At 41.9% G+C, this 19,256-nt stretch overlaps 2 protein-coding genes across 3 annotated transcripts; one reads left to right on the top strand and one right to left on the bottom strand.

Moving 5' to 3' along the window:
• Window positions 1–6,666: 6,666 nt before the first annotated feature.
• LOC308391669 (caspase-3-like) lies at window positions 6,667–8,934 on the top strand (the record flags this gene model as incomplete). Its single annotated transcript, XM_080874327.1, has 4 exons — window positions 6,667–6,919; window positions 7,560–7,723; window positions 7,834–7,960; window positions 8,621–8,934. The coding sequence occupies exons 1-4, from the start codon at window positions 6,703–6,705 to the stop codon at window positions 8,932–8,934; spliced, it is 822 nt and encodes a 273-aa protein (XP_080730453.1). The 5' UTR covers window positions 6,667–6,702.
• Window positions 8,935–10,625: 1,691 nt separating this feature from the next.
• On the bottom strand, window positions 10,626–18,859 carry LOC308392523 (caspase-7-like). 2 transcript variants are annotated; one of them, XM_080875593.1, is made up of 5 exons: window positions 18,662–18,859; window positions 14,371–14,534; window positions 14,134–14,260; window positions 12,649–12,711; window positions 10,626–10,963 (listed from the first exon to the last, which is right to left on the bottom strand). In XM_080875593.1, exons 1-5 carry the CDS (start codon window positions 18,855–18,857, stop codon window positions 10,719–10,721), a joined length of 795 nt encoding a protein of 264 aa, XP_080731719.1. In that variant the 5' UTR covers window positions 18,858–18,859; the 3' UTR covers window positions 10,626–10,718. The 2 variants fall into 2 exon arrangements, with proteins under 2 accessions (XP_080731719.1, XP_080731720.1); XM_080875594.1 differs by lacking the exon at window positions 12,649–12,711.
• Between the last annotated feature and the right edge of the window lie 397 nt (window positions 18,860–19,256).

The raw sequence follows: 19,256 nt of genomic DNA, 5'->3' as shown, positions 1-19,256 counted from the left end.
GTGTGTTTGTTTGTTTCTACATGAGCTTTGATTTGATAAGTATCAGAGGCTGAGACCACGGGACTGTGAAATCATGATTATTGGGCTTCACTTCTGTACTGAACAGTCATTTAAGATTAGCTAGTAAATAACAATTAGCTGATGTTGTTCATGAGACTAAAGTCATCTCACTTTGGTAATGTAAATATAATATGGCCAATATTAAAGTTATAATTTCAATCATTATTAGTTATTACAGCAGTAAATGAACTCTGTGTCAAATACTGAGCTTCAGTAAAGATTCAAGCTGCATTTGTTTATATTATTTATATTTTCTGTCACCTTAAATCTTCACTCAAAGACAGGTTTCTTTGACACTGTATATATATAACTGTGTTATATATATGAGAGACAAATATTGTTCTTTTAATATGTTGGCATTACTAAATTTGTCTCAGTGCTTACTTTAAATATCCATAAAATCATCACATTCTCTGTAAGATTAACGTCAACTATTGAACCAAATTAGTACAAACATCGCTAATGTCACATAACTTTGCCGACATGTGGCTAACAGTAATGTTTTAATGTTCTTCGTTATTAAACATTCACACATAAATAAGTGACATAATATTCATTACTTACTTTTAAAAGTTTACTCTTCGGCTGCCCCTCTTCCGCCGTTTTTTTTCCGGCAAAACTATCCACACCAGGGGCGATTTTAGCCCATTTTTGGGGTTGCTTCAGCATCTCCAAAAATGAATCAAAGCACCCCCAAAGATTTCTTACTTTTTTTGACAATATTTGCTGTTTGTGTGACACACTGCTAAAAATATAAAAAGCATACAGTACGTAATTGAGATGGAACATTTTAACAACAAAAGTATGTATAACCCCCCCCCCCCCCCCCCTCCCAAAATGGTTTGTTCCAGCTCTCCCCTGTTCTGGCTCTAGCGCCGTTGCTGCCAGAGCGATGGTGGCTGAGACGCAGCGGAGCAGAGGTGTGAGTGCCTGGCTTAAAACAGGACATATTAGCTGCATTTAACCTTCAGTTACTCTTTATATAGTTGGTAGGAGTCAGACCATGTTTCTTTTTACTGAAAAACATTACACCAGGTAACCAGGGTGTAAAAAAACTTGTTTTCCAGCGATGTTTGCTACCCTACAATTTGTCCTACACTGCAGTAAAATCAGTGACATTTGAAAACCTAAAACTTAAAATTGTCCGTAGCCTGCTGTTGTTACCACTGTCCTGTTTTAAATCGATACTAACTAGCTAACTGACCGAATGCCCATTAACCTTAGAACTCCTGTTGTGTGTGTGTGTGTGTGTGTGTGTGTGTGCGTGTGCGTGCGTGTGTGTTTTGGGACCACCCTGGGGCGCACACATGTCAGTGCGCCCCAGGGTGGCTGTGGCTACAATGTAGCTTGCCAGCACCAGTGTGTGAATGTGTGGATGACTGGATGCGTAAAGCGCTTTGGGGTCCTTAGGGACTAGTAAAGCGCTATACAAATACAGGCCATTTACCATTTTTTTTGTACAGAGAGACAGCCAGGTTCATAATGGATATAAGGAAGTTGTTTTTGTTTTTTGTTTTGTTTTTTTTAAAAAGGAGCCACATTCAGGTAAAAGTGTAAAATCAAACGATCCGTCAATCAAGAATAATGTTGGATCAGTGTTTCAATATTTATATCTTTTATTAGATATTCATGTGGTTTGGTTATTTTCCTTTTGGTTGAAAGTAGACTGAGAGAGGACTTTGTGTTAGCGATTTTAATAGTATTTTTTCATATTAATGTAATTTATCATCTAACTGAATACAATCTATTTGTGTATGATTGTCAGTCCAAAGAGGGAGAGAGGAAAGAGGAGAACGTGAGGAGAAAGTACAAGGTCAGGAAGAACCAGGTAAGAAAACAGACAGGGAACAGTGACAGGCAAAACAGAAACTGTTAAACTGACAAAGAGAAAAAACCAGATTTTACTCAAACAATCTGGAAGTTGTGTCCTCCCTATATTAAAGCTGCTGTACAGAATCTGCAAAACAAACTGGGTTGAAACATTTGACCCTCTTTAACAACATTCCAATATAACATTATCATTGATTGGGGAGATTAAAATTAATAATATATTTTTATGTGGTTCAACCACAACTCTACTAAAACCTGAGCCAGTAATAGGTAGGCCAACTTTTGGACTGTCCAGTTGTCTGTATGACTGCTGCAGTACGTGCGCCACATTTGCGCACTATCAGAAAGAGCCAAACGGCCCTGGTGGAGTGAGGAGCTGTAAAGAGAAGTGCTCTGTTTCTAAAAATGTTAAACTTTTTACAGTGTGTACCACCTGAAAGTACCACTATGAAAGCACGAAACCCATAAATCTTACAACACAAAATTTGTATTATTAAATTAGATTTTTATTTGTAATAATTTATTCTGTTTTGGGAGTGTTTTAATTAAGGTTAGGATATGTTTTCTTTTTTATTCCAATCCATTCTTCTTTTGTAGCATTTAAATAACCTTGATCAGATTTGATGGTTTTGTTACAGACTTTTCAGAAAAGTTTTTTGCTTTTCTTTCACAAATATGGGGATTAAATTGTGTTAAAATGTACAAAACAGTGATGTCATGTTTTGAGACGAGGACCCAGGCACAGAGAGACTTGATGAATTTAAGAATCTTATGATTTATCTTGCCTGGCTGGGCAGCTCTCTGGGTGAAAAGCTCTAATCCTAGAATCGCCCCTGGTTAAGCGACTGGAAAAGAAAAATTTAATTTAATATATTTATTTATGTTTTTTTGTTCATTATTTGTTTGTATAATTGAAGACTGTTAAATGAAATTAATGAGTGGATTAATCCCAGATTATCCCAGATTAAGAAATTACATCATCAAAGCAGTGAAACATAATAACACATGCATAACAAATAATAAAGGAATTCAAGGATCAATAAAAAATGGAAACAATAAAACTACCTGAATAAATGAGTAAATAAAGAAATATTATAAAATAAATAAATACTTGAATAAATGAATGATAAAACGTTATAAATGTAATACAAATAATTGCAAATATGTAAATAAAGCAAATCAAGATATGAATCTTTTTCTTCTTCTTCCAAGTGCTTCCTTTAGGTGGTGCCACAGTGGATCATCTGCCTCCATCAATCCTTTCTGTTTGATTTATTTTGCCTGAAACAAATATTTAAATAAAATTAGAATAACAAATAGATGGTTAAATTGATACATTTAAATATCTAAGGATTCCCAGAGTGTGGACCAAAGGTGCTGCAGGTGGGCTGCAGTAATAACTGAAGGTCATTGTAGTATTAATCATTTATCGCCAGCAGCGTGTGATTTTTATGTCATTTTAAATAAAAAATGTGTAATCACTGTGACAGAATTAAGATCTTTGATTGGGTCATAAATGTGTGGGACAGCAGCATTCTTGACTTTAGGAATGAGTGATCTAATTAAATAGTGAGGAATAGATAAATAGATAGAGGCCATGATGGAGGGGTCAATCAAATTAGATGTGTGGATGTTGGAGGATGAGATTCCCACAGAGGATCAGTTTGGAAATCAAGGCGGGAATTAAAAGAAAGACATACAGAGAGAAAGAAGGAAGAAGAAGACATAGAGTGAATATCTACAGAAATTAAACAATAAATAATTTTTTACTTAAATATTTTGGAGGGATATGCAAATGTCTATTTTTTTAATTATTTGTAAGGACTACATTTTGTATTTATAAATGATCAACTTCTTGTTTTTTCTACTGAATTAATGTTTTTTTCTGTTGTGTGTGGGAGCAGCCGACCTCATCGAGAATTTCCTTTGGGATGAAGTCTGATGAATTAAAATGAAATAAAGACGGGTGTTCGTGCACATATGTGAGCGTGTTCAAGGATTCCTGGAATGCTTTGATTTGTTTACGTGTTATTTTTTATGGACACCTTGTTCCCGTGTGCGGCAGGAAAAGCAGGTTTCCTCTGAGGCATGAGATGCTGATAGGTCAGGCGTGTGACCTGTGATCAAAGTTTACGAGCAGCTGACAGATTAATTCATGAGTGTGACTACAGCAGACAGCACAGCGCAAACAGCTACGTTCCTCACTCACTTCAATCTCTGCAGCAGTCAACCTTGTCCAGACTCCACCACATTACATCTGCATGAGTCAGTCTGTTCTTTATTTATAGAGTGTGTCTCATTACATGCAAACTCAACAAGCTTAAAAAATTAAATCATTGTTTTAATATAGTGCAAAATTACAACAACAGTCACATCAAGGTGCTTTACACTGTAAGCTAGAGACCCTACAACAATACAGAGAAAACCTATCAATCACACAACCCCCTGTGAGCAAGACTTTGGTGACAGTGGGAAGGAAAAAAATCCCTTTAAAGTGGAATAAACCTCTGGGAGAACCAGACTCAGAGAGGACTCTGCTGTAACTGGGGGTGAGGGGAGGAAGACAGGACAAAGACGCAGAACATAAAACCAAAAACCCCTTGTTATCTCGTAGGGACACTTTAACTTCCCCTCAGTTCATCTGCTGCCTGAAACATGAAGCTCAGATAGTCAGCAGTCAGTCAGTCCCGTCAGACACCCATAGACACTTCTTGACCGTGTTTGTGCTGCTGGAGCATTTTTAATGACTTCATCTGACCAATAATATGTCCGCTAGGGCTATGACCAAAATCTCATATCCTGATATAAAACATTTATCATCCCAACAATGATATATATCGTTAGCTTCATAGCATAAGTGCCTAAGTCATTGACTTAGTCAAATGACTTAGGCAATTATGCTATGAAGCTAACGATATGACAAAAATGTTAAATTTTCTTTAAATTCTGTGAATCCCGGGCAATTCAACTTGTGTGAAGTGTTTTCAGGTGGGCATCATGCACCCGGAGTTGAGTGTATCGACCGATGCGTGAAACAATGCATTTTTAGACATAGGTTGTAACGGCTCCAATTTTCTTTGTGATTATTTATTGCACGGGGAAAAGCCTGTTGTAACGTTTGAGTCTAAGGTTTATTTTCAGCACCAGACGGCTGTGTTTTGCTTCTCATCCATAAACTCTCCATACTCTTTCACATGATTCTTGCGTAGTGTCAGGGTTCTCGGTCGGTTCGACCCAGCATTTTGAGTTTATCATGTTTTGGTTTATTTTTGAATGATCGTTTTGTTACTCTTGTGCTTTGTTGATTATTATTAGAATTCTATCTTTCTGTTTATTCGTTTTCAAGGATTTGTTGTCTCATGTATAGTTTGAGTTCCATGTGTTATTTTCTGTCTGCCTCTCAGTGTTGAGTCTGTGTCTTTGTGTAGTGATTTCGTGTTTCCTGTTTTATTGTGAAGGTCTGCGTCTCATGTGAGTGTATTCAGTTTTACCTCCCTTGTCTCGTCTCGTTAATTACTTCCAGCTGTGTCCCCCACCTGTGTGTAATCGCCCTGTGTTTCTCTGAGTGTATTTAAGTTGTGTATTCTGTTGTAATAGTTGCTGGTCCGTCTGTCCATCCACCATGTTTCATCTGTGTGTTCTCCCTGCTGTCCATCGTCATTTACCTCTACCAATCCTCCTTCATGTTTGTGTTCATGTTCAGTAGATTAGTTCTTTCCAGTATAGTTTAGTTTAATCTCTGTTTGCCATTTTTTCCCCTGTGCTTTGTGTTTCAATAAACCGCCTTCACATCTTCACGAGTGCCTGCAATTGGATCCTCCTTTATTTTTCCCCACACAGCTCATCTCACTCGCCGTGACACATAGGTGGTAGAAGAGGTTTGCCGTGTTTGAGTCTGAGGTGGGGACCAGTTTCATGCATAATTTGCATAGTACAGTTTTCTGGTCCGTGTCAGACTTTTCATAACCAAACCATGTCAATGCTACAGAGGGAGCCCCTCGTTTAGAAATAAGGTCCTCGATTTGTTTTGAATGGTCCTTCTGCTTGTCATAATTTCAGTTTATTATTTTTTGTAAATCTCAACAGGATCTTCAGCTTCATTGTGAAAGGTTTATGTGGAAAACAAACAAATGGAAGGCGGAGCCACACAGTGGGTTTACCATCATTGTTGCTAACGACAACGCGTAAAAACAGTTGCGTAGTGTGGTTATTTTAAATATAAGAGAAAGAGAGAACTTAATATAGCCACTACAGGGACCTGATTTTAAACCATCTGTCTGGAGTTTTCAGGATCACTGAAAGATTCAGACGACCAAACAAACCCCACAGCCAGTGAAGTAGAATAAGGCAGAATAAAGTGGAAACACTCACTTTTATTTAGGTTTTTACACACAGGGGTGGCAAAAGTCTTGCTTGGAGTGAAACAAACTTTATTTGTAAAGATGACAAACACAAACTTCACATTTTTAGTAAAGTGTTTTTATTAAAATCAAAAATCATAAAAGGCTTTAAAAACTCCTCGATTGTTTTCTGTTACTGCAGGAAAATGTTTGTGTGCCGTGAAATGATGACATGTCATCCGTGAGTGGAACACACCTGGATATCTGGCACAGCGAGAAAAAACATGAAGTTGTGTAAGACTTGAGCACATAAGGCTGATAAGGCAGCAGAGGAAGTTCCAGGTAAGGTAAAGAGGTGTGGTCACACCTTTACAGCTCAGGGTCTCTTAAAATACTTTCAGTGCAGAGCCAGGAGCTTAAATCTGACAGACACTCACAGAGACAGAGCTCAGCGGACCTCAGCTACATCACCATGTCCCAGCAGAGACGACCAGTGGGTGGGAAGGCTGAGGTGAACCGGGCAGTGGTGGTGTCCGTGGCCGAGTTTTACCCCGGGGTGAAGATGGGGAACAGGGCCGGAGCCAAGAGGGATGCCAAGAGGCTCCACAGTACCCTCAGCAGGCGGGGCTTTAAGGTGGAGTTGCACAGCGACCTGAGCGGCGCCGAAATCTACGAGCTGTTTGAGAAAGGTAACCAATCGCATCACCCCGAAAAGCCCACTTCCAACAATAAAAACAGGACGCAAAACATTCTAACTTTATTTAAACACAGCACAGAGACAAAATATTTAAATTGAGAGAGCTTTCAGCCAAGAACTCATTCATTTAAAAAAACAGCTGATGTCACAGAAACTCAGAGGGGGCGGGGCATCAGTGCCCACAGCAGGGCCTGCGTCTGTGAGCCCAGATAAGGAAACATTTGCAGCTCCATCTCCCTGACAGACACGCAGCTTTAACATTACAGTCTCTGTGTGTGTGTCCACACACACAGACACACCTCTGTTCTATTTACAGGTAAAGGTGAGGCTTACACTGCCCTGACACTCATTGGTGACATGCCAGCGCTGACTGATACATTTGTAATTATATAACATGTGAGGATGTGATTATATGAGTGTGTTTTACAGTGATGGTGATTAAACACTGTTACAACTGATTTCCACTCATAGATCAAACATAGGTCATAAAGTTTCATTAGTTTGAATCTTCTGCATGTGAACGTAAACACAGGCTGCATACCTGCTGCCATGTATCCAGTGGTATGGCTGCTGTGAGAATGCTGACTGAGGGTCACTGACAGCACTACTGTCTGTTTGTGTCTGTTCTGCAGAGAGCAGGCGGCCCGTGAAGGACTGCTTCCTGGCTGTCTTGTCGTCTCACGGGGAGGAGGACTGCGTGTTCGGAGCCGACGGCAAACCCGTCCGGCTGTCTCGGATCTTCGCATATTTTGACAACGAGTGCATGGAGAATAAGGCCAAAGTGTTCCTCATACAGGTAGGTGGCAGAAGGGCGAGGACAACATGAGTTTAGGTCGTGTCGAGGGAATCAAATGATCTGTTTTCTTCTGTGATGCTGAGGTCATCCTCTTGATGCTGTCTCTGCAGGCGTGTCGCGGAGACGCTCTGGATGATGGAGTGGAGGTGGACTCGGCCGGTGACGCCACCGACTGCAGCTTCTCCCTCCACCTCTCAGTTCCTGTAGATACAGCTGTGATGTATGCCACGCCCCCAGGTAAACACCAAGCCTTCAACAGACCACCACCACTACCCTCTAAACCTCCTCAGCGGCCACTCAGACCTCCTAAACTACCCTTCAAACCTCCTGACAGGCAGCATAACCATTTTATCCATCCCTAGAACCTCCACAGTTACCATGAAACATAGAAATTAAACCATCTTTATGACAACTGCAACACTTGCAATATGATCACATCTCTTCAGGGACTTTTAAGACCTACCAAAGGACTTCTAAACCTCCTTAGTAACCAGAGAAATCTTCTATACTACCCATTAACCTCCTCTATGACTACTGAAATCATTTTAACTGTTCATGGAATCTCCTCACCTGCCACAAAAGTGCCCAACTACCTGTAGACTCTCCCCAATTACTGCAGACCTCTAACTTCCTCTGAGGCCCGCATACCTTTCCAGCTGATCCTGGAGAACCTCCTTCATGACGCACAAACACATTAAAAAAAAAACCTCAGAGCTTTTTTGGTTGGCAGAAACCTTTATATGATGGTTGATACAACAACACAAGTCCGACTCCGGATACTAATAAATCGTGATTTTCTTTCTCAGTTATGTCCTCAGGAGCTCTCAGAATTCTTCAGAGGTTGTACGTGTTTAACCATGTCAGATTTCTCTGTTTACCTCCTCCTCTCTCCATCAGGTTACGGAGCCTTCATGAGCCCGCTTGGATCCGTCTTCCTTCAGACGTTCTGCACTTTGTTGGAGGACGAGGCCCATCAGAACCTGGAGCTGACTCGCCTGATGACCCGCCTCTCCCACAGGGTGGCCTACACCTTCCAGGCCAAAGGTCGTGAGCTGGGCGGGAAGAAAGAGATGCCGTGCTTCCTGACACGACTGACCAGAGAGGTGTTCCTGTCCTCAGAGTCAGAGAGAGCCGGAAAAGCAGAGGGAATCTCAGCCACATTACTGGTTGGTACTGAGAGCACCAGAACACGGACACCTTCCATCAGTTAGACCAAATCACGGCAGAGCACATGGAGGAATGGAAATGATCTTGTTTTTGTGTGGTGTCGTTCTAAAACTGTGTGAAGAAAATGTTTAGCATGTCCTGTACATATGTATGTATGCACTTTATTATTTATCTGCAAATACACAATGTTTGATACAGTCACGGGTCTGCTTGGTCTATTTCCTGAACATCTGTCAGTAACAGGCGTAAATCATCATGCCTGACCAGGTAAACGTGTTTATAGGACGATGCAGACATCGTAAACACACTGGAGCCTGAGCTGGAAACCCTGCACGTTCTTTTTTACCGAGCGGTTGGTGAGATGCAGGGGTAACTTCTGCGAGGCTCATTAATGCTGAATATATCTGCAGGTCAGGGAAGCTCTTTCTGACATCTGAAAACATCTGGACTCTGTGAAGCAGAAACAGGTCAGGAGAGCTGAAAAGCATGAGAGTTTGATCTGCCGTCTGTAGCTCTGCACTGACCTGCGGATGATTTTGTGGAGAGGTCTGTGAACTTGCTCTGTCTTTCCAAGCTTGTGACGTTAGAGAACGAGGATGATGATGTTTGTTTCACGCCTTCAGATTTTAATCATGTGGTCAGAATAAACTCAGTTTGTGACAGGAGCTTCTTTTTTTTACCTTTGTGAATGTAACACTGGAACTATTTTGCTTCTAGAGCACCACTGAATATCCATGTAACGTGTCTAAGCTGTGAATGAAGAGGGTGTAGTGATGTGATGGAGCAGTTGTGGGGAAGTGAAACAGCTGAGTTCTGGGAAATGTCGTGCTGTGTGTCAGACATGAATCATAAATGTGTTGCAGGTACTAAACTGAAAGTAGATGAAGGAAGGCCTCAGGACAAAACCGCTCCCACACCTCTGTGAGCGTAAACTTCCCGACCTGCTGACTGCTCATTCCACGTCACATGATCTGCTTTATTACATATTCAGTGATAACAGGTGTGGACTCTGTAAGTTCTGGTTCACGTCCAGACAGGAAGTACTCAAACCCAGACAGACTGACTTTATGTGATCCCACACGTGTCTCTGTATGAACACACACCTGCTGACTCAAGGAGATGACTCAGAAACATCTCCACCTAAGATTCTCACAACTCCTGTAAGAGGACAAAATATGTGAAATGTAAATTCAGCCTGACCCTGCAGGTTGATTGGTCACCTGTTAACAGATGTAAAGTTCAAACCCTCACCTGGTTTCTGGTTTAAATGCTTAAACATGTGACTCATCCACAGCTGTACCTTCACACTGCTGATGAAGAGGTTAAAACTTTTAAATTACTGTTTATACCGACCTGTTAGACTCACATATGCAGTAAATCTTACATTTTATTGTTAAACATGTGACGGTGTTCTTCAGACTGACACTTTAGTTTAGGAATAATCTTTTTCTTCAACCAACAATTCAAGATTTATTTGTAATGTCTCAATACAGGAGTAGAAATTTTTAAGCACTATAAAAGATTTCTGCACCTACTCCAAATTACTGTTTTTTATTATTAAAAACTACCTGCTGTTAATTTCTGATACTCAGTTATTTGTTCATATTCAGATGTATTTATCAAAGGAAAAATAAATGAGGATATAAAAATGTGTGACTACGTGGATAATGAGTGAATAAGTGAAGAAATAACCTTCATAAATGAGAAAATAAGCTCCAGTTTATTGCAGTCGCATTAAAGTGGATCAATGAACAGCTGAAGTTTGTGAAACTTCTCAAAAAATGGTGACACAACATCTTCAAGAACTTTAGGAAAACCTTTCCCAGGATCAGAGATCTTCTCTCTCTGACTCTGAGGACAGGAACACCTCTCTGGTCAGTCGTGTCAGGAAGCACGGCATCTCTTTCTTCCCGCCCAGCTCACGACCTTTGGCCTGGAAGGTGTAGGCCACCCTGTGGGAGAGGCGGGTCATCAGGCGAGTCAGCTCCAGGTTCTGATGGGCCTCGTCCTCCAACAAAGTGCAGAACGTCTGAAGGAAGACGGATCCAAGCGGGCTCATGAAGGCTCCGTAACCTGATGGAGAGAGGAGGAGGTAAACAGAGATACTGGTCTCTGGACCGTGGTGAAAAATCTGCAGATTATTGATTCAGACAAATGTCACCACCAGGTGTCAAAAATGAAGAGGTTCTGTGGTCTCTTCAAAGGTGTTAGAGTTTTCAGAGAGGGTTCTGTAGGATTTGGACAACACTACTAAAACACTACTTGAGTTGTCAGGAAAAGGTTCTAGAGGTCCTCACAAAGTTGTAGGACTCACTGAGGAAGTTGCACTGGTATTTTAAGTTTAAGGGATCCTGGAGAAAGGGAGCCTTGAGGAGATTAGACTGGTCAGTGAGAAGGTTCAAGGTTCTCTGGTAGGCTGGTTATGGCCAGAGAGATTTAAACAGCTGTTTGAAAAGTGAACTTAATATTTAGGATGAAGAAGGTCACCTAGATTCAGTTAGGAATGTGCAGTGGTCATTATAGAGGTTCAAGGGCTTTGTAGTCATTGTGGAGCCTCTAAGCGTAGTTCACGAGGTTTCAGTTGTCAATAAAATGTTTGAGGGGTCTTTAGGATGCTGTAGCAGTCACTGGGGAAGTTTTATGATCACAAAAAAGGTTCAACAGATTCTTTAGAAGATAGAGGTCTGCAGTAATTGGGGAGAGTCTACAGGTAGTTGGGCACTTTTGTGGCAGGTGAGGAGATTCCATGAACAGTTAAAATGATTTCAGTAGTCATAGAGGAGGTTAATGGGTAGCAGGGGCGATTCTAGGATTAGAGCTTTGGAGGTGCTGAGCACCCAGAGAGCTGCCCAGCCAGGCAAGATAAATCATAAGATTCTTAAATTCATCAAGTCTCTCTGTCCCTGGGTCCTCGTCTCAAAACATGACATCACTGTTTTATACATTTTAACACAATTTAATCCCCATATTTGTGAAAGAAAAGCAAAACACTTTTCTGAAAAGTCTGTAACAAAACCATCAAATCTGATCAAGGTTATTTAAATGCTGCAACTGAAGAATGGATTGGAATAAAAAAGAAAACATATCCTAACCTTAATTACTGGGGGAGAATAATGAGTGATGCTCATAGTGAGTAAAAAGTAAACTAAGTGCATTGTTTGGACAGAGATTCACTTTTAAGGTGTATGTATAATATAATACATATACATAAAGAAAACACTCCCAAAACAGAATAAATTATTACAAATAAAAATCTAATTTAATAATACAAATTTTGTGTTGTAAGATTTATGGGTTTCGTGCTTTCATAGTGGTACTTTCAGGTGGTACACACTGTAAAAAGTTTAACATTTTTAGAAACAGAGCACTTCTCTTTACAGCTCCTCACTCCACCAGGGCCGTTTGGCTCTTTCTGATAGTGCGCAAATGTGGCGCACGTACTGCAGCAGTCATACAGACAACTGGACAGTCCAAAAGTTGGCCTACCTATTACTGGCTGAGGTTTTAGTAGAGTTGTGGTTGAACCACATAAAAATATATTATTAATTTTAATCTCCCCAATCAATGATAATGTTATATTGGAATGTTGTTAAAGAGGGTCAAATGTTTCAACCCAGTTTGTTTTGCAGATTCTGTACAGCAGCTTTAATATAGGGAGGACACAACTTCCAGATTGTTTGAGTAAAATCTGGTTTTTTCTCTTTGTCAGTTTAACAGTTTCTGTTGTGCCTGTCACTGTTCCCTGTCTGTTTTCTTACCTGGTTCTTCCTGACCTTGTACTTTCTCCTCACGTTCTCCTCTTTCCTCTCTCCCTCTTTGGACTGACAATCATACACAAATAGATTGTATTCAATTAGATGATAAATTACATTAATATGAAAAAATACTATTAAAATCGCTAACACAAAGTCCTCTCTCAGTCTACTTTCAACCAAAAGGAAAATAACCAAACCACATGAATATCTAATAAAAGATATAAATATTGAAACACTGATCCAACATTATTCTTGATTGACGGATCGTTTGATTTTACACTTTTACCTGAATGTGGCTCCTTTTTAAAAAAAACAAAACAAAAAACAAAAACAACTTCCTTATATCCATTATGAACCTGGCTGTCTCTCTGTACAAAAAAAAATGGTAAATGGCCTGTATTTGTATAGCGCTTTACTAGTCCCTAAGGACCCCAAAGCGCTTTACGCATCCAGTCATCCACACATTCACACACTGGTGCTGGCAAGCTACATTGTAGCCACAGCCACCCTGGGGCGCACTGACATGTGTGCGCCCCAGGGTGGTCCCAAAACACACACGCACGCACGCACGCGCACACACGCACACACACACACACACACACACACACACACACACACACCAGGAGTTCTAAGGTTAATGGGCATTCGGTCAGTTAGCTAGTTAGTATCGATTTAAAACAGGACAGTGGTAACAACAGCAGGCTACGGACAATTTTAAGTTTTAGGTTTTCAAATGTCACTGATTTTACTGCAGTGTAGGACAAATTGTAGGGTAGCAAACATCGCTGGAAAACAAGTTTTTTTACACCCTGGTTACCTGGTGTAATGTTTTTCAGTAAAAAGAAACATGGTCTGACTCCTACCAACTATATAAAGAGTAACTGAAGGTTAAATGCAGCTAATATGTCCTGTTTTAAGCCAGGCACTCACACCTCTGCTCCGCTGCGTCTCAGCCACCATCGCTCTGGCAGCAACGGCGCTAGAGCCAGAACAGGGGAGAGCTGGAACAAACCATTTTGGGAGGGGGGGGGGGGGGGTTTATACATACTTTTGTTGTTAAAATGTTCCATCTCAATTACGTACTGTATGCTTTTTATATTTTTAGCAGTGTGTCACACAAACAGCAAATATTGTCAAAAAAGTAAGAAATCTTTGGGGGTGCTTTGATTTGTGACATCTAAAATCTTTGGGGGGCAAAAATCGCCCCTGATGGGTAGTATAGAAGATTTCTCTGGTTACTAAGGAGGTTTAGAAGTCCTTTGGTAGGTCTTAAAAGTCCCTAAAGAGATGTGATCATATTGCAAGTGTTGCAGTTGTCATAAAGATGGTTTAAGTTCTATGTTTCACGGTAACTGTGGAGGTTCTAGGGATGGATAAAATGGTTATGCTGCCTGTCAGGAGGTTTGAAGGGTAGTTTAGGAGGTCTGAGTGGCCGCTGAGGAGGTTTAGAGGGTAGTGGTGGTGGTCTGTTGAAGGCTTGGTGTTTACCTGGGGGCGTGGCATACATCACAGCTGTATCTACAGGAACTGAGAGGTGGAGGGAGAAGCTGCAGTCGGTGGCGTCACCGGCCGAGTCCACCTCCACTCCATCATCCAGAGCGTCTCCGCGACACGCCTGCAGAGACAGCATCAAAAGGATGACCTCAGCATCACAGAAGAAAACAGATCATTTGATTCCCTCGACACGACCTAAACTCATGTTGTCCTCGCCCTTCTGCCACCTACCTGTATGAGGAACACTTTGGCCTTATTCTCCATGCACTCGTTGTCAAAATATGCGAAGATCCGAGACAGCCGGACGGGTTTGCCGTCGGCTCCGAACACGCAGTCCTCCTCCCCGTGAGACGACAAGACAGCCAGGAAGCAGTCCTTCACGGGCCGCCTGCTCTCTGCAGAACAGACACAAACAGTTGTGCCGTCAGCAGAGATGGGCAGTAACTCGTTACTGTAATCCGATTACTTTTTCGAGTAACGAGTAAAGTAAGGGATTACTATTGCAAAAAAGATAATTAGATTACTGTTACTTTCCCATAAGTACGCTGCATTACTGCGTTAATAAAACCGTGATTTATTTGCGAGAGTGTCTCATGACAATGACGTAAGTGCGACGTTCGTGGCAACAGCTGTGTGCAGATCAACAATGGATAATATAACGAGTGCAGGAGAGAGTATGAGCGTGCAGCGTTTAAAGCGTGGAAGTACTGACCTTACTTTGAGTTTGATTCCGTAATAAGTGACAAAAACATTAGCGTCCGTTGTGTGTGGGAAGAAAAGTTCTTTTTACAGCGAAAAAACCCCTAAATGTCCGAGCAAGCACCAAATACGCTGCTGCTGGAATCTGAAATTCACAGAGAAACTCCCAGATCCTTCCACTGACATGATGGCTGCGGCACACCTGCACCAGGGCAAACCTCCGCCTGCCCCACTTCTGCTATATAGGTTAAAATAGAGCAACAGGACCGCTGAGACTTTGATTTTATTTATTTTCTTCTGTGTTTTACTTGCATCTATTTGAAAGAGAGAGTGTAAACACAAAAAATATTTTATTTTATTTTATGTGCTGGAATGTGCAGACAATAGGTTTAAATGTTAAACTAATTTCTTCCAGTCAGAGAATGTTGCATATAATTTAATGTTTGCTTGATGCATAAAGTTAAAAGATTAAAACTGATAAAACAAGTATTAAAAAGAGACTTTTTCATTTGATTACATTTTGTATGATGGATTATGCAGAAAAAGTAGAAATGGGCTGAAAGATCTATCGCTTTATCACCTATTTAGGGGATAAATCATGTTTTAAAAAGTAACTAAGTAACTAATTACTTTTGAAAATAAGTAATCAGTAAAGTAACTGGATTACTTTTTTCGGGAAGTAACCAGTAATTAGTTACTGATTACTTTTTTCAAGTAACTTGACCAACTTTGGCCGTCAGTGACCCTCAGTCAGCATTCTCACAGCAGCCATAACACTGGATACAGTGGGGCAAAAAGTATTTAGTCAGCCACCGATTGTGCAAGTTCCCCCACCTAAAATGATGACAGAGGTCAGTAATTTGCACCAGAGGTACACTTCAACTGTGAGAGACAGAATGTGAAAAAAAAAATCCATGAATCCACATGGTAGGATTTGTAAAGAATTTATTCGTAAATCAGGGTGGAAAATAAGTATTTGGTCAATAACAAAAATACAACTCAATACTTTGTAACATAACCTTTGTTGGCAATAACAGAGGTCAAACGTTTACTATAGGTCTTTACCAGGTTTGCACACACAGTAGCTGGTATTTTGGCCCATTCCTCCATGCAGATCTTCTCGAGAGCAGTGATGTTTTGGGGCTGTCGCCGAGCAACACGGACTTTCAACTCCCACCACAGATTTTCTATGGGGTTGAGGTCTGGAGACTGGCTAGGCCACTCCAGGACTTTCAAATGCTTCTTACGGAGCCACTCCTTTGTTGCCCGGGCGGTGTGTTTTGGATCATTGTCATGTTGGAAGACCCAGCCTCGTTTCATCTTCAAAGTTCTCACTGATGGAAGGAGGTTTTGGCTCAAAATCTCACGATACATGGCCCCATGCATTCTGTCCTTAACACGGATCAGTCGTCCTGTCCCCTTGGCAGAAAAACAGCCCCATAGCATGATGTTTCCACCCCCATGCTTCACAGTAGGTATGGTGTTCTTGGGATGCAACTCAGTATTCTTCTTCCTCCAAACACGACGAGTTGAGTTTATACCAAAAAGTTCTACTTTGGTTTCATCTGACCACATGACATTCTCCCAATCCTCTGCTGTATCATCCATGTGCTCTCTGGCAAACTTCAGACGGGCCTGGACATGCACTGGCTTCAGCAGCGGAACACGTCTGGCACTGCGGGATTTGATTCCCTGCCGTTGTAGTGTGTTACTGATGGTGACCTTTGTTACTTTGGTCCCAGCTCTCTGCAGGTCATTCACCAGGTCCCCCCGTGTGGTTCTGGGATCTTTGCTCACCGTTCTCATGATCATTTTGACCCCACGGGATGAGATCTCGCGTGGAGCCCCAGATCGAGGGAGATTATCAGTGGTCTTGTATGTCTTCCATTTTCTGATGATTGCTCCCACAGTTGATTTTTTCACACCAAGCTGCTTGCCTATTGTAGATTCACTCTTCCCAGTCTGGTGCAGGTCTACAATACTTTTCCTGGTGTCCTTCGAAAGCTGTTTGGTCTTGGCCGTGGCGGAGTTTGGAGTCTGACTGTTTGAGGCTGTGGACAGGTGTCTTTTATACAGATGATGAGTTCAAACAGGTGCCATTCATACAGGTAACGAGTGGGGGACAGAAAAGCTTCTTACAGAAGACGTTACAGGTCTGTGAGAGCCAGAGATTTTCCTTGTTTGAGGTGACCAAATACTTATTTTCCACCCTGATTTACGAATAAATTCTTTACAAATCCTACCATGTGGATTCATGGATTTTTTTTTCACATTCTGTCTCTCACAGTTGAAGTGTACCTCTGGTGCAAATTACTGACCTCTGTCATCATTTTAGGTGGGGGAACTTGCACAATCGGTGGCTGACTAAATACTTTTTTGCCCCACTGTACATGGCAGCAGGTATGCACGTGCTCAATGCACATGCGCCTCGTCTGCAGAGTGGTTACTCATGAGAAACAGGAACACTGAAGCAAAAGCCAGCCTGTCTTTATTTTTTATTACCATCTAATAAGTTGTTAGTAATTAAATAGGTGTTACACTGCAGTTCCTCTGACATCCAGCAGAGGCAGCAGGGAGTCTGTCCCCATGTTCTTCCATGTTAAAACTAGTAAACATCTTTACAGTCTGATACACAAACTGTTTGGTCTCTCTCCATAATTTCTTAACCCATACCTGTTTAAACTGGATTAAGGCTTAAAGTGTGCATTATTAGGGCCGTGGCCTCTTTGACAAACAGGTGGATGGTGACACAGGTGGCTGTTGCTGCTAGCTATCTGCTAGCTTCACCTCAGCTAACTGAAGTGCAAAAGCAGCCCAGCATAGCCAGGCTTTCTCTGTTTTAGCTGGATTAAATCCAGTCTGAGTTGACCGGCATCACGATGGTGGTTACTGGTTAAGGCATGCATGATGTGACTCTGCGCAAAGCAAACATTATCAGTGGTGAAAGAGCTCTGAAGATTATAAAAATACAGCACCAAATACAGAGCTGGTGCTACTATAAGATCAGTGATTAGATACTTTATTGATCCCACATGGGAAATTGTTAAATGAGCCAACACACCTGGGCTACGTGACCAGTAGTCAGTCATGTGATCGTTCAGATAAGATAAACTTACGATGAACTTTTGTTTTGATGTTGGAGCGAATAAATGACGCACCTCGCCTGTCCTGTGAGAAGCAGGTTCTAGCCTGGAGCTGCTGAATGGCACAGTGAGCTGCTCACAGACACTCTACAGTCAGCTGATCATTCACCTCATCACGCTATGATTCAATTTGCCCTCCGGCCTGCAGCTGTTTGGGTCTTTAATATGTAATAATAGAAATAATATACAACATGGAAGCATCCATCAGTATATTCTTCTTCTTTCTTTAATGTATTAGAGCTAATCGGCACTCGTCTCATGGTGCTCAGAGCTGAAAGTCAATAAATCCATAAATCCATAGAGCAATACATAAATGTCCAGAGCTCGCTGTTCCAGAGTCAGATGCAGGTTTGCACACCTAAGCTGCGCTGTCACAGAGAAAAGAGGCTTTTTCCTTTAGACCGCTGCTGCCGTGAACTTTAACCTTTGACCTGATGGCATGCAGGGACAATAAGCATCTGACTGAGATGACTTTGCTGGGAAGTTTGTACGTGTGCAAGCTGCAGACCTGCTCAGAGCTCTGCATTTACACAGGCGGTCTCACCTGCTGATCAGCAGCACCTGGTTACCTGTGAGATGAGTGAGGCTGGACATGTTCACGCCCACCTGCACATGAGCCCATGCCCGCTGAAGGTGATTTATCCTTCAAACCACACATGATGCTTCCATGGAAATGTTACCTTGCACAAACAGCTCGTAGATTTCGTCACCGCTCAGGTCGCTGTGCAGCTCCACCTCGAAGCCTCGCCTGCTGAGGGTGCCGTGAAGCCTCTTGGCGTCTTTCTGGGCTCCGGCCCTGTCCCCCAGACTCACACCGGGGTCAAACTGGGCCACGGACACTACCACAGCCCGGTTACTCCCTGCTCTGGCATCCATCACGCATCTGTTAGCTCTCCACCTGCAGCAGATGTGAAGGTTCAACCCCGCCTTCTGGCACACCTGACAGTGTGGTGGACTGCCCTGGACAGGTGTTGCACAACTATGTTTTTTCCTTTCCTGCAGGTAACACTGGTCACGATGCCCTCAGCTGTTTGAGTTTCACAATGAGTCAACACTCACCTGCAGACCATAAATCCAGCAGTTTGACAGCAGTGACGTGGCCCAGCACACTGCTAGGAATCAGCAACAACTGCAGGTCAAAGGTCAAGATGTGTCCTTCGGCCTGTGAGTAGCTCAGCTCACACATGAAAGGCGTGAGCTGAGTGCCTTTGATGTGTGAGATGAGAATAGCAGATTAGATGTGTTTCACTGTAATCTGAGATTAGCAGAAATGAA

Source organism: Rhamphochromis sp. 'chilingali', assembly GCF_963969265.1.
Source record: "Rhamphochromis sp. 'chilingali' genome assembly, chromosome: 2".
Classification (NCBI taxonomy): Eukaryota; Metazoa; Chordata; class Actinopteri; order Cichliformes; family Cichlidae; genus Rhamphochromis; species Rhamphochromis sp. 'chilingali'.
This window is presented reverse-complemented; position numbering and strand designations above follow the sequence as displayed.